This window comes from Delphinus delphis, chromosome 20, assembly GCF_949987515.2.
Source record: "Delphinus delphis chromosome 20, mDelDel1.2, whole genome shotgun sequence".
NCBI lineage: Eukaryota > Metazoa > Chordata > Mammalia > Artiodactyla > Delphinidae > Delphinus > Delphinus delphis.
The window spans coordinates 57,354,418-57,366,988 of NC_082702.1; the positions used below are offsets into that span (position 1 = coordinate 57,354,418).

Below are 12,571 nucleotides of genomic sequence, written 5' to 3' on the forward strand. Positions count from 1 at the left end.
ACCAGAAGCTGCTATGCCTGAGAACACTCTCCAGTAAAGCTGGAAGCAGATTCTCCTTATCAATCAGTTTCCTACGATGCACGTGGTCAAAGGAGAACCTCGCACAACAATGGGGTAGTAGCAGAACCCTGGTGACACAGCCAGCCACGCACACGCAGCTAAGCGGGACCAGGAAACTCAGTCTGGCCAGTAAGACATAAGTGGAAGTGTCTAGTGGCTTTTTTTTTGCCACGCCTCGTGGCATTTGGGATCTTAGTTCCCCGACCAGGGATCGAACCCACGCTCCTGGCAGTGGAAGCGAGGAGCCCTAACCACAGGACTGCCAGGGAAGTCCCTCTAGTGGCTGTTTTTAAGAATGCTCCATGAAAAAGAGGTAAAAGTAACCTTTCACTCTCCTCTTCATCCCATGTCCTGTTGCCTGGAATGAAAACGTGAGGGCTGGAGTCCTAGCTGCCATCTTGGACCATGAGGCTAAGGGCCACCTCCTAGAGATGTCAAAGCAGTCAGCTGGAGGGAACCTGGCTCCCTACGTATTTTATGGAGCACAGATGCCATTCCAGCCCCAGGGCCGACTCCTTGTACACTCCGATGTTGTTTAAGCCACTGTTATCGTAGATCTGAGATTCTAATGAACAGTATGCCTCAATTTTCACAGTTCTCTATTTTAGCCAACGCTGGTGACCAGCCACCAGCAGCTGAGCATGTCAGTCTAGAGAATGTTCCCCACACACACCAAGGAGTTTCTGTCATCCAGGAGGCACAGAAGAACAACAGCTCACCTTTGCAGCCACTTACTATATCCAGACCCTGTACTGAGTGCTTTGAATGAACTGTCACATTTAATTCTCCCCCAAACTCCATCCTGTTCGACTGAATGGAGGTGCTGGGGCACAGAGGAGTCCAGCATTGTCCTCGGTCACACGGCGAACAGGAACACAACAGGACTGCGCACTCCAGGCTGTGGCCGAGCCCAGCCCCTCCCCCTCGTGGAGCCTGCTGAGGTCCAGGGGGAGCAGCCCCCCAGGCCCAACAAGCCCACCGTGGAGACGGTCCACCCACAGGGCCCAGTCCCCACTTCTGTCTCCCGCAGCAGTGGCACAGTGCTTTGCAAAAGACTCGTCTTTTATTTAGAGACATAAAAGTACCACTTCATGGTAAATGTTTCCTTCCTATCCCTTAGAGGAGAAAAGGAAAAAAAAACTTAGCATCTTACCTCAAAGGAACATTCAACATTTCTTTCATTTTTTTTGTGTGATAATCCCTTCAGGTCTATCTTTTCAACACTCACTGTAAAGGTAAACAAAACAAAACAAAACAACAACAAACAAAATTATAAAAATGAAGTAAGAGCTTGAAGTACATATGATTAGTTTGCATTGATACATTAGCAACTTTTCACAGTACGGCTCCCAACACCCGGCCCCGTCTCCTCCGTGGTGGGTGAGCTCGCCAGGAACGAGGAGGCTGCTCGCGCGGGAATGGAAGGCGAAGTTGAAAGTGACACAGAAAAAACAGGCAAAAAATAAAAACAAATCATAGAGAAGAAAGAGATCGGTGCTTGAAAATGCACAAGTGCACAGGCCATAATTATAACTGAAGATTAGTTATGATCTGTTCTCATTTCTGAAAAACTAATGCTCAACGTTTTCCACAGTGATTATTTAGAGACACAGTTGCCCAGAACCTCTCACTGGCATCTCCTCATCTCCTCCTTCTAGGACAAAGCCAGGCTGGAGGTGTGAGGAGAGCAGCTGCGGAGGAGACCCTGCAGACCCCCAGCACTGCCTCTGCAAAACAGAGCAAGGACGGGCAGAGGCCGCAGTTGCACAGGTGGACAGGGATGAGAAAAGGTCGTCACCGTTAGAGTTCCAAAGCCATCACCTCTGCATACCACCCTTTTCACACGCAAGGGTGCATTTTTTCCTCCTCAAAAAAGAAAATGATACAATTAAGCTTCTAAGCCCTTAAGCTTTAAGATGCAATTATCTGAGCACAAATATTTGTTGAAAATAAAACAGCACTTATCAAACATGATGTAGTTTCCAAACTCCCAAACCACATTAAGGTACGTATGTCCTATTTCTGATTCAAATACTAAAGTTTCTCAAGTACCGAGTTAACTGATTCTTCAAGCTTATGAACCTTGGGCAGGCACACGGGCAGTCAGCTCTTATGCAAAGACCCTGGCAAATGAGGGAGGCTTTACTTTCTGAACAGCACACGCACCTTCTTGCACTATTTCTCACCGACATTTCCAGAGGTCCCTTGGCTGTGCACTATGGGGATTTCTACAAAGCTTCAAAACATGTCTAGCATGACACACTCAACATAACTTATTAAAGCTATTAAGTTACACTTTCTGCAGACGCCCCATCTCCTGGTCGGCCATACCTTCCATAGTTTTCTCTGGGCCACCCCCAGAAAGCTTTGTGCTCAAAAGTTTGGAGGGAAAATCTGAGAAACTCCTTTTTGTAGGATGCCCATGTACATTAGCATATTAAAGGCTCTGAGAAGTCCTGCAACAAATAAATCTACATTTTTAAACCACAATTCCTCAATTTCTTTGGCCACAGAACTCTCTCCTCCCCTAACACGTCTGAGCACCCCAGAGAGCAGCGAGCAGCTCTGTGCACCGGGCTTCGGGGAAGGTTCTAACCCTGCACTGCCCACGGCTGCAGCCACTGACCACACGGGACCACTTAAGTTGGTACTAATTACAATTGAGTAAAATTAAAAATCTCACTCCTCGGTTGCACTAACCGCATTTTAAGCGTTCCCACACGTGGCTAGCAGCTATACCATACTGCAGCAGACACAGAAGCCCGGTCATCCCAGGGAGCTCTACTGGGCGGCACTGTTCTAAGCGAGGGGCAGGCAGGCTGCAGGCTGCCCTCGGCCTGTCTGCCTGTGTAAACAGGCTCTGGGGCACACAGCCACGCCGTGGGCCGACGTACCGTCATTGGGTGCTCTCCACCCCGCGACGGCAGAGCCCGGCGGCGGTGCCAGACTCCGCACGCTTCCCAGAGCCAGAAATACTGACTTTCTGGATCTTTGCAGAAAAAAGGGTGCCAATCCCTGCCCTAAACCAACAACTGTTCATTCACCAACTCGTCTTACAAAGCTCCTGCTGTGTCCCGGGCTGTGTTCCAAGGGCTGGGCACACAGCGATCAGCACCGTCCATGGGTTCTCGCACTCACAGAGGTTACGGCCTGTTGGGGAAAAGCGCTTTCACGCCCTCAACTTTCCTCACGAGTCTCCCTAATTTTATAAAGTTGCATCGGGGTTGATATGGATCTTGGGAGACACTAGAACCCATTTGGTTTAGAGTAGTTTTAGCTTAAAATAGCTCACAGGAAGGAATTACTCTAAAAAAAAAAATAAGAATGTTTTCTTCCTTTCTGGCAAAACAAAGAAAACACTACATTTAGCAGCTGTGCACTGCCCGACCTCACTCAGTGAAACTACTCACTGTTCCTGTCTGACTTCCCCAGTCAGATTGTCAGCAAATAAACAGCTCTTATGTTTTCCCAATCACTATTTTTAAAAACTTACCCACAATGACCTCACCCTAATCCAGATCCTTTACTTTTTTAAACAACAGAATATACAAAGTCAATGAATACAGAAAAATGTTATTCGGCATTTTCCCAGGCCACAGAACACCAACGTGTACCTAAAAGTTCCAGGACTGAGTATGAGGATTTATGAAAAAAAAGAAAAAAACCCCAACTGGACTGAAAGCGGGAAGTGACTCATATCTGGACAGGAAAATGTGAAAAGCAGATGAATGTTACTCAGCTGTTTTCAAATAAAAGAGGCATTTTGGACCACAGGACCGAAATGCTGTGAGACCTCTTCAGAATCACCAGCCCACCTGACGCGGTGTTCTGTGTCCGCGCCATCGGCCCTCTGCAGGCAGCTGCAGCGGCCCCGGCACTGCCAGGATGGCTCTGGACCACATACACGGCCGGCTGACGAGTTCTGCTGCTTTTCTCTTGGTGCCGCGCCCACTGTGTGGCCACTCGGGGCTCTGAGGGTGGGAGGATGGCCTGCTGGGGCGGGGGCAAGGCGGGTGGGAGAGATCGTGCAGACGGACTTCTGTAGCAGATGCGAGTGGCGACGGTGGCTAACACAAGGGGCAGCTGGGGGGTGCTGAACCGGGCGGGCTTCAAAGGTGTGTAAGCATACTCTCGATTTTGGAACTATTAAAGACTATGTTTATAAAAATTAAAACATGAAAAATGCTTATAATATTACCTGAAAAATTATAAACTGTATGTATAACATGATTATAGTTGTTTAAAATGTTAAAGAAAGACTAAAAATAAATTATCAAAAATGATAGGGTTGGGCTTCCCTGGTGGCGCAGTAGTTGAGAGTCCGCCTGCCGATGCAGGGGACGCGGGTTCGTGCCCCGGTCCGGGAAGATCCCACATGCCGCGGAGCGGCTGGGCCCGTGAGCTATGGCCACTGGGCCTGCGTGTCCGGAGCCTGTGCTCCGCAATGGGAGAGGCCACAACAGTGAGAGGCCCACGTACTGGAAAAAAAAAAAAAATGATATGGTTAATTGTGTTTGGTTGTGGAATTATGGGTAGTTTCCCTGCCAAATTTCTGTAATGCGGTTTCATAATTTTAGAGTGTTTACCTACACGCATATAAATTTGTTGACGACCCACTTAAAGTCTACTGGTAGATAATGCGGCCTCCCTCCCTCCCACCACCCTCATGAGCCCTGCAGACCGTGTCATCTGTCGCACACGAAGTCTCAGTACTTTCTGAAAAGGGCCAGCAAACCTGTGTCAGCTTGAGGGGCTAGATACCAAACCGCCACCTGCAGGGAGAGAACACACCCGAAGACAGGATGAGCACCAACTGGAAAGCCCCCGAGCCCAAACGGGCGCGACGGGAAGAGCGCTAGGGGGCTGGGAAGGACGTGAGCCTCGCTGGGCTCCAGACTGTGCAGAGGCTCAGGGCAGGGCACCCAGGGCTGGGAACCCGGGACTCGAGGCCACCAGCCTGCTCTCGCGTAGAGATGCAAAGAGCAAGGTGGTGTGCTGTCTGCTTTTAACATTTCGTGTGTTCAAACCTTTCTTCTTTTCTTATTCACGACGTACACTAGGAATTCTCCTCAAATCTTACAAGTTAGAGCACACCGCCTTCACTAAGATGTGTAATTGCACTGAACTACCATTTTTATAATTGGATCAATGCCTAATTTAAAAACCAGAACACTAACGTAACTGAAAAAGGAGGGAGGGAGGGAGATGTGCGTAGAAGAGACTGTAAAAGGCCCCACAGTAAGAGCCCAGGCAAGCATCCCCAAAGGCCTGAGCGGGGTCTGGCGGACTCACAGATGGACCAGAAAACCACTCCCCGGACCTCAGCCCGGGGAGCTCCTGCGAAAACCGCCACAGCCTAAGGGCCACCAAAGGCCTTCAAACGATCTACAGGAGCTGATGGCCGGCCACCTCACACCGAGAGAACACGACACCTAGAGACGATGGCTTTAATATGCCCCAAGAATGCAGCCCTCTTTTGGAACATTTTCCCTAAAGTCTTCTGGAAAAAACCGGGTGGTTGGTAGTTTTCTGCCAATTATGTGTTTTACTTGATTTCAAAGTGTCTTTATGAAACAGCTTAATTCTGTACACTCAATAACAAGAAACCACAAGTTACCAAAACTGTGCCAAAAGAAAGCAGAGTAAAGAGGGTATTATCCACGAGGAAAGGCGAAGATGGAGACAGCCATGCTCCAGCACAACACCGTCTTCTCTCGAGTTGTATACAACAGTGCTCAGTGTCTTCATACTTAAAGACTAATATTTGAGATGCCTCCAGCTTTACAATAGTTATTACTGAAATCTAGTTTTCATCTAAAACTTGAAAACCTGTATTCTTAAAAGTCTCAGGTGAATAATGACGTTCCTAAAATATCAAGTTACTTTCTCACTTTCATTTAGTTGCCTGTGTTGATGGGAATAATTTTTTAAAAACACTGCTTCTTTTAACTGTCCTTAAAATTCAAACATACACTACTATGCTGATTAAACTGATCCTCTTTCCTACATCTTTTTAGGTCATGTTATATTTAAGAACTCTGTAACTTATTTTTCTTTGATTTTTTTAATCATCTAGCTACCTTGCATTAATTTGATTTGTTAGTTCTCCAGAAATATAGAAACAAAAGCAGTACATGATCCAGAAAACATAAAGCTGACAGAACACATTTCTAAAGTAGCAAAAGTAGGAAATGAACACACATTCCATTGGAATGGTTAGTGATACACACTTGAACCTAGGGGCCTGAGGAATTCACTTGCTTATGTATTAAGGCAAACGTTTTATTCAGCCTTAGTACGCACGAGGCACAGGAGCAGCCGTAAGTGATGGAAAAAGGACACAGTTCACAGCAGTGCTGTGGGGCTAGACCTCAAAGGGAAGGGCCCAGCGGGCAGAGCGACACGGGGGTCAAGGCCCAGGGATGACAGCACCTGTGCTGGACGAAGCTGTGCCGTGGCGGAGACGGGTGACAGGAGGCCAGGGCAGAGAGGACAGACCCACAACCCACTCGGCAGGGCCAGGGAAGCCAAGGGGCTCTGCAGTCAGACAGGCTGTCTGAAACATGACACTTTCCAGCTCCGTGACCTTGGGCGCAGTTATTTAATCCCTGAACAAAACGTGCTCTGTGGGACTGCGGCATCACCTGGCGGGCTTCCACAAACTCCAAGTGGCTTCCCGAGGAAGGCTGTACCTGAAAATCTTCACAATCAATAGTACAGAGAAAAAGGTAATGCTTTCACTTCATGTGTACTTGAGTTTCCTTTTCTACTCTCTTCCAACACAAGTGTTGGGATCCCAGCTTATCTTAGGAACACTGCTTATCTGTGACTCAGTTCTCCTGTCTGTGAAATGGGGACTGTTGTTAGAATGAACCAGCTCATACCTGAGCCCCACAGGTTCTTAGGAAGATCAGATGAGTTAGTATATGTAACGAGCTTGGACACCACCTGACAAGAGCAGTCAGGGTTTCAGATTGTCCTTACTGCTGTCCCCTGAGCTTCAGTACTGAAGAAATACAAAAATCTGACCTCTTTACAAGCTAAATTGTGTCACTGAAAACTTCTAAGAAGCAGAGACAACCCACAACAGAAGTGGGATACAGAAAAGACAGCAAGAAAACTTTAATAACACTCAGAGTGGCTTCAGACTTTCCGAAGAGCAGTAACAGGGCACCGGGGAAAGTGCGAACGACAAAACCAGGTTTACCTGCTGGTCAATTTCTGGGCGGAGGAGACCATCATCCCCATGACCACTGGCTGGAGAATACCATAGATAATTAGCAAGGTCTGCCTATTCTCTAAGGATTACGATGTCTGAGCGCAGACAATAACGGTCCTACCACAGATCTGCCTTTCCGCACCCAGGCACATCGGCAAGAGAGTGACAGACACAGCCGTTCAACTGGCAATTATATTAAAAAACAGGAACGAGGGGGTCTTGATAATTGTGCCTACAGGAAAAAGCACAATGGTGAACGAAAGGCCTTCCCCTTAAGACTGCGAGGGTGTAGGACACAGGCTCCAAAGGTGCGGGGACGGGCTGGGGACAAAGGAAGCAACGCCCCATCGGGAGGCGCTCCTCCCTGGGCGACACATGCAAGGAAGAAGTCCCTCGGAGCGAGTGAGCGACAACCACCCACCCGGAAACTGAGGTCCTATTGTGTCTTCAGAAAGACTGACCCTCCAGCTGAGCCAGAGGTGAGCCGACCATGCGCTCCCAGGGCTGCTAGGAGCGCAATCTTCCCCCCACACACACCGAGCGCGTTTCCAGGCACCCGCGCCTGGCTCTAGACCAGGAGGCCCAGAGAGCCCTGTCTCTCCCCAGCGAGCCCCCCAAACCCCGCACAGCTGGCCGGGGGACAGCCAGCCCGACTCTGTCTAGTGTGGCTGCACAAAGCCAGACCTTCAAGAACCAGGGAGCTCGGCCTCCTCCCAGACGTGCCCTGCCGTCTCCAGAGGTGCACTGTCCACACTGAGCTAGTGCAACTGCATGAAATAAATCTAAAAGTTCAGGTCCTTACTCGCGTGAGCCACATTTTCCAGGCTCGGAAGGCACGTGTGGCTGGTGGCAACTGCCTCAGTGCAGAGAGAACGTACCGTTACTACACAGAGCGCTACAGGGCGGCGCTGCCCTACAATTCAGGACCCACTGCCGTGTGGGGCGGGGAAAGGCACAACAACTTTCACTTTTTCCCCCTTAATAAACGTCAAGATGTGAGATGTTTACAGCCGAGATCCACTCGTGTGTAACTTGCAGAATTTAGAAAAACAGTACATCTCACTAAGACTAGCATCCCCAAAGATGTGAGAGCATTTAACCAAACGCCACTGTGAACGTCTCCCCCTACATCTGACGCTGCTCCCCTCTGACCCTGCAGACCAAGCGCTCACCTCTGGAGTGCTTCCCTCCAGGTCTCTTGGGCAGCGACTCCTCAGTGGAATGCGCGGATGTGTGCAGGGCGTTCTCCAAACTGTTACCGACACTGCTGACGGGGGTCTCCGTCCTGGGAGTGACCTCAGGGGACAAAAATAGAAACATCTTATTTTCTTCCATGTAGTTCATATGGAACGATTTCCATTTTTATTTAAAAGACATTTAAGTTTATTGTATCTTCAAACTTTTCTATAAAATGTGTATTGCTAGTGCAACTAGAAAGCACTTCCAGCAAAAGACAAAAATTTCACCAACCCAGTCCTCACCACTGAAACTTAAAAACATCCCCAGTTTGAGCAAACGTGGAAGTTCATGTCTTGTGCCAGTGGTTCACTCGCTGGATAGAAACTGTTAACCAAGCCATCAGGAATCATATACCTATATGTGAGGTACAACCTGATTTTTTATTTCTTTAAATCATAGAGTTTCCTATAAAATTAATTACACAGCAGAACTTAATACAGTCCTTCTATAAATCTTGAAAAAAAATAATAAAATGCTCTAAAAAAACCCAGTAAAGAACAGAATACAACTTGATGTATTGGGGGGGTACATTTCTAAAAAGCAGATTCTAAAATTACAATTCCATTTCTGGGAATCTGTCATACGAAGTACTTACACGTGAGAAAGATGTGGGGCGGGACGCTCACTGCAGCATTTGTAATAGTAAGATACTGAAAACACCTTAAACAGCTACTGATAGAGACCCAATAAATAAAGGACTGCTGCCCACAGATCCCCACTCTGCACGATAAGGAAAGCTCACCTAGACCAAGTGTCCAAAAGAAGCCAGAAGGAGTGTTCCCTGCCCCCTCCCGTCTTAGGGTTACAGTGAACGTGTCCATGTGTAAATAAACAGTCAGGGCCCGGAAGGATACGGCAAACTCGTAACCGTAAGTGATTTCAAGACATGAGAGGAGGCTCTCTTGGGCAGGGTGGGGAGGGTGCAATAACTTTCTTTTTTTCCCCGTAATAATGACCAGTATTTGAAAATTTTATAGCCAAATATATTTACTACTTGTAGGATTTAGAAGAATAAAAATGACCAATGCTTTAATGTCTTCATATTCACAATTTAATGTACATCAAAATTTCAAAGGACAGTAGAGAAAAATTAAAATTTTAAAGTTTATCAAAAGAGGTGAGTTTTAAAAGGTGGAGAGGGGCTTCCCTGGTGGCACAGTGGTTAAGAATCCGCCTGCCAATGCAAGGGACACGGGTTCGAGCCCTGGTCCGGGAAGATCCCACATGCCACGGAGCAACTAAGCCCGTGCGCCACAACTACTGAGCCTGCGCTCTAGAGCCCGTGAGCCACAACTACTGAGCCCACGTGCCACAACTACTGAAGCCCGTGTGCTAGAGCCCGTGCTCCACAACAAGAAAAGCCACTGCAATGAGAAGGCCGCGCGCCGCAACGAAGGAGTAGCCTCCGCTCGCTGCAACTAGAGAAAGCCCACGCCCAGCAACGAAGACCCAACGCAGCCAAAAATGAATGAATGAATGAATGAATGAATTTTAAAAAAAAAGGTGGAGAAACACCATGCTACATACACAACAAAGGAGAAGATCTGGGAAAAAGTGGAGCATGCCTTCTGGTCCCAACCCTGCCCCGTGTCAGGAAGCTCTCCGGCCTTCACTGTCCCTGGTTCTCCTTGTTACCTGGACAGCAGGTGGGCGGCAGCACAGCCCCATGCCCTGCTGTGTAAAGCCCGGGCCCGGGGCATCAGGCAGAGGCAGAGGGCGTGGAGCAGGCGGAGGTGGCACCACTCCTGCAGGGCAGGACGGTACATGCCATCTCGGAGACAGGACACCCAACCCTGCACAGACGGAGCCGCAGCGACACCACAGGCTGCCCGCAACAAGCTCCGCCTGCTCTCCCTGCCAGCCTCTGGCCAGGAAGGCCTCCTGCTGTGCACGGGGACACGCAAGGACCCCACGCAAGGACAGCAACTCACCGCAGGTCTGGTTAGTCTGCAAGTTTATGTAGCTCGAGGAAAGAACTCCTCCCCACCCAGTATTCCTCCAAAAGGTCAATTCATTTGATAACATTTACCAAGATGTTATCAAGACAGCTACATTTTTCAGTTACTTATATTTATAATTTAACTAAATTGGATTATTTCCTTAGGTGTGGCAAAGTTTCTTTCATCATCCAATGGTCAGAGTATTCCAGAAATGAACTTCTCTCCTATTAAATAAGATAATAGCACTAACAGGTACAAGTAATTACTCAAAGAGCAAGATTTTAAATTCCAAACAGTAAATATTACTTTGGGAAACAACTCAGGAGGTTACTATTTTCAGCTACACACTGAACATAACGGCAGCAGACTCCCCGCATCTGACCTGACTCCTAGGAACCCCTGTGTTCTCTTAGCTGCCCCGGCAAGTAATTCTAGGTCCTGGTCCTAAGAAGAGAGAGGCTGAGCTGTCTCAACAACCGACAACGGAAACACTGGGCCTGCTGGCCAGTGAGGAACCTCTCCGCCCCAAGCAGAGACACACATGCCCCTGCCCACCCTGCAACAGCCCAAACGGCGAGAGCAGAACGCCATCCTCCAGACTCAGCCTGTGGGGAGGTGGATGCAAGAGTGGACCAAGTGCCCTCCAGTCCCTCTGGTTAACACTGTGGTTGGAGAACGCAGCTTGTGAAGTAGGGGAAGCAGACCCACACGGGGTTCTCAGCCCTGACTGCACGGGGAACCCTGGGGCACTAAAAGAATGCAGGCCGACACCCCGCCAAACCAACCAGGACTTCTGGACTGCGGCCGGGACACTGGGGTGGTTCTTTTGTTTTGTGCGTGAAGCTCCCAGGGCCCCACGTCCAGATGTCTGACTGTCCCCAGAGGAGAACAGCGAGCTCCTTCCCTGGATTCACAGGAAAAGCTACAGGGTGTAGGTCAATGTGCCGTGGCTACGAACAGAAAGGGGAAAATCTGTGAGTTCCCCATCGAAATGTATGCACTGCATCTGACATAAATACATGAAAGAAAACTCTTTAAAACTGTAACTACTGGGAAAAAAATATTTGTTTTCCTTGGTACTTTTTCCGCAAAGCATTTCCTCCTACTCTTCCAAATGTTCACTTTTTCCAACCAAGCCTTTATCTTTCCTTTGCTCCTTTGTTTACATTGAAAGCTGTCTTCACTTGCATTTCCCAGAAATGCTGTTTGGGGTTATTTCTGGTCAAGTTAATTTGCCCCACGTGACCTATGCAGTTCAGCTCAAGTGCTCTCTGACTCAGGCTCACAAGCAGGGCCCAGTCAGCAGCTTGGTGGACACGAGAATAAAGACTCGCTCGGTTCCCAGTGTCGCCTTCTGCTGCTGCTGGGAAGGCGCTGAGAAGATGCTCTCCAATGACAGAGCCCAGCTCAACCTGGACGGATGTTTCCCATTAGGCTCAAAGTCCCTTTTCCTGCAAGCAGCCGGCTCTATTTCTAAACGACGCCCGACGTGCTTGCCGGCCAGCTCACCTCCCGTTTCACCTTCACAGCTGGCCTCTCCTACGGCCCACGGGGTCTGGCTCCTGTCACGGCCCTGACATCCCCCACGGCTCCCCTCCGCTCCATCCACTGCGGCCACCGGGGGTGGGACCGATGGCCGGGAGGCCTTTGCCCCAGCTGTGCCCTCAGCCGGGAGCCCCTCGACCCCATCTCGTGCACGGCTCCGGCTCCACAGCTGCGGCCGCAGCCTGCTGACCATGCCACCATGGCCAAAACTTCGTCTGGCAACGTTCAGCTTCCTCCACTGCACCTAGCTCGTAGGGTTTTTGTGAGAATTAAATGAAAAGCATTTAAAGTAGCTAAGCGTGCTGGAAAAACAGCCAGGATTCAGTGAGATGTTAGCGGCTGCTATGACCATCGCACGTGCCGGCCAGCCATGAAGGCCATCACACAGGCTCAAGTGCCAACACACAGCGCTGTGAGGACACGTGGAGGCGACAAATGCCCACGAGGTCCCGCAGAGAAGCTCCCCTGGGCAGCCTCGAATCCGGGGGCAGCGTCCGTGCTCGACCCCACTGTCCGCACCCCGAGTGCAGCACGCAAAGCTGCACTGCTGACCACACCCAGGGTCCAG

The 12,571-nt window shown here is 49.3% G+C and overlaps 1 protein-coding gene across 1 annotated transcript in view; it reads right to left on the minus strand.

Annotated features, from left to right (window-relative positions):
• Nucleotides 1–12,571, minus strand: part of ZCCHC14 (zinc finger CCHC-type containing 14) — a 55,735-nt gene that overhangs the window by 21,714 nt on the left and 21,450 nt on the right. The window contains exons 2-3 of the mRNA XM_060000372.1: nt 8,452–8,575; nt 1,214–1,287 (exon numbers count right to left, since the gene is read on the minus strand). Coding sequence (XP_059856355.1) covers nt 1,214–1,287; nt 8,452–8,575 — 198 coding nt within the window. The remainder of the gene's footprint in view (nt 1–1,213; nt 1,288–8,451; nt 8,576–12,571) is intronic.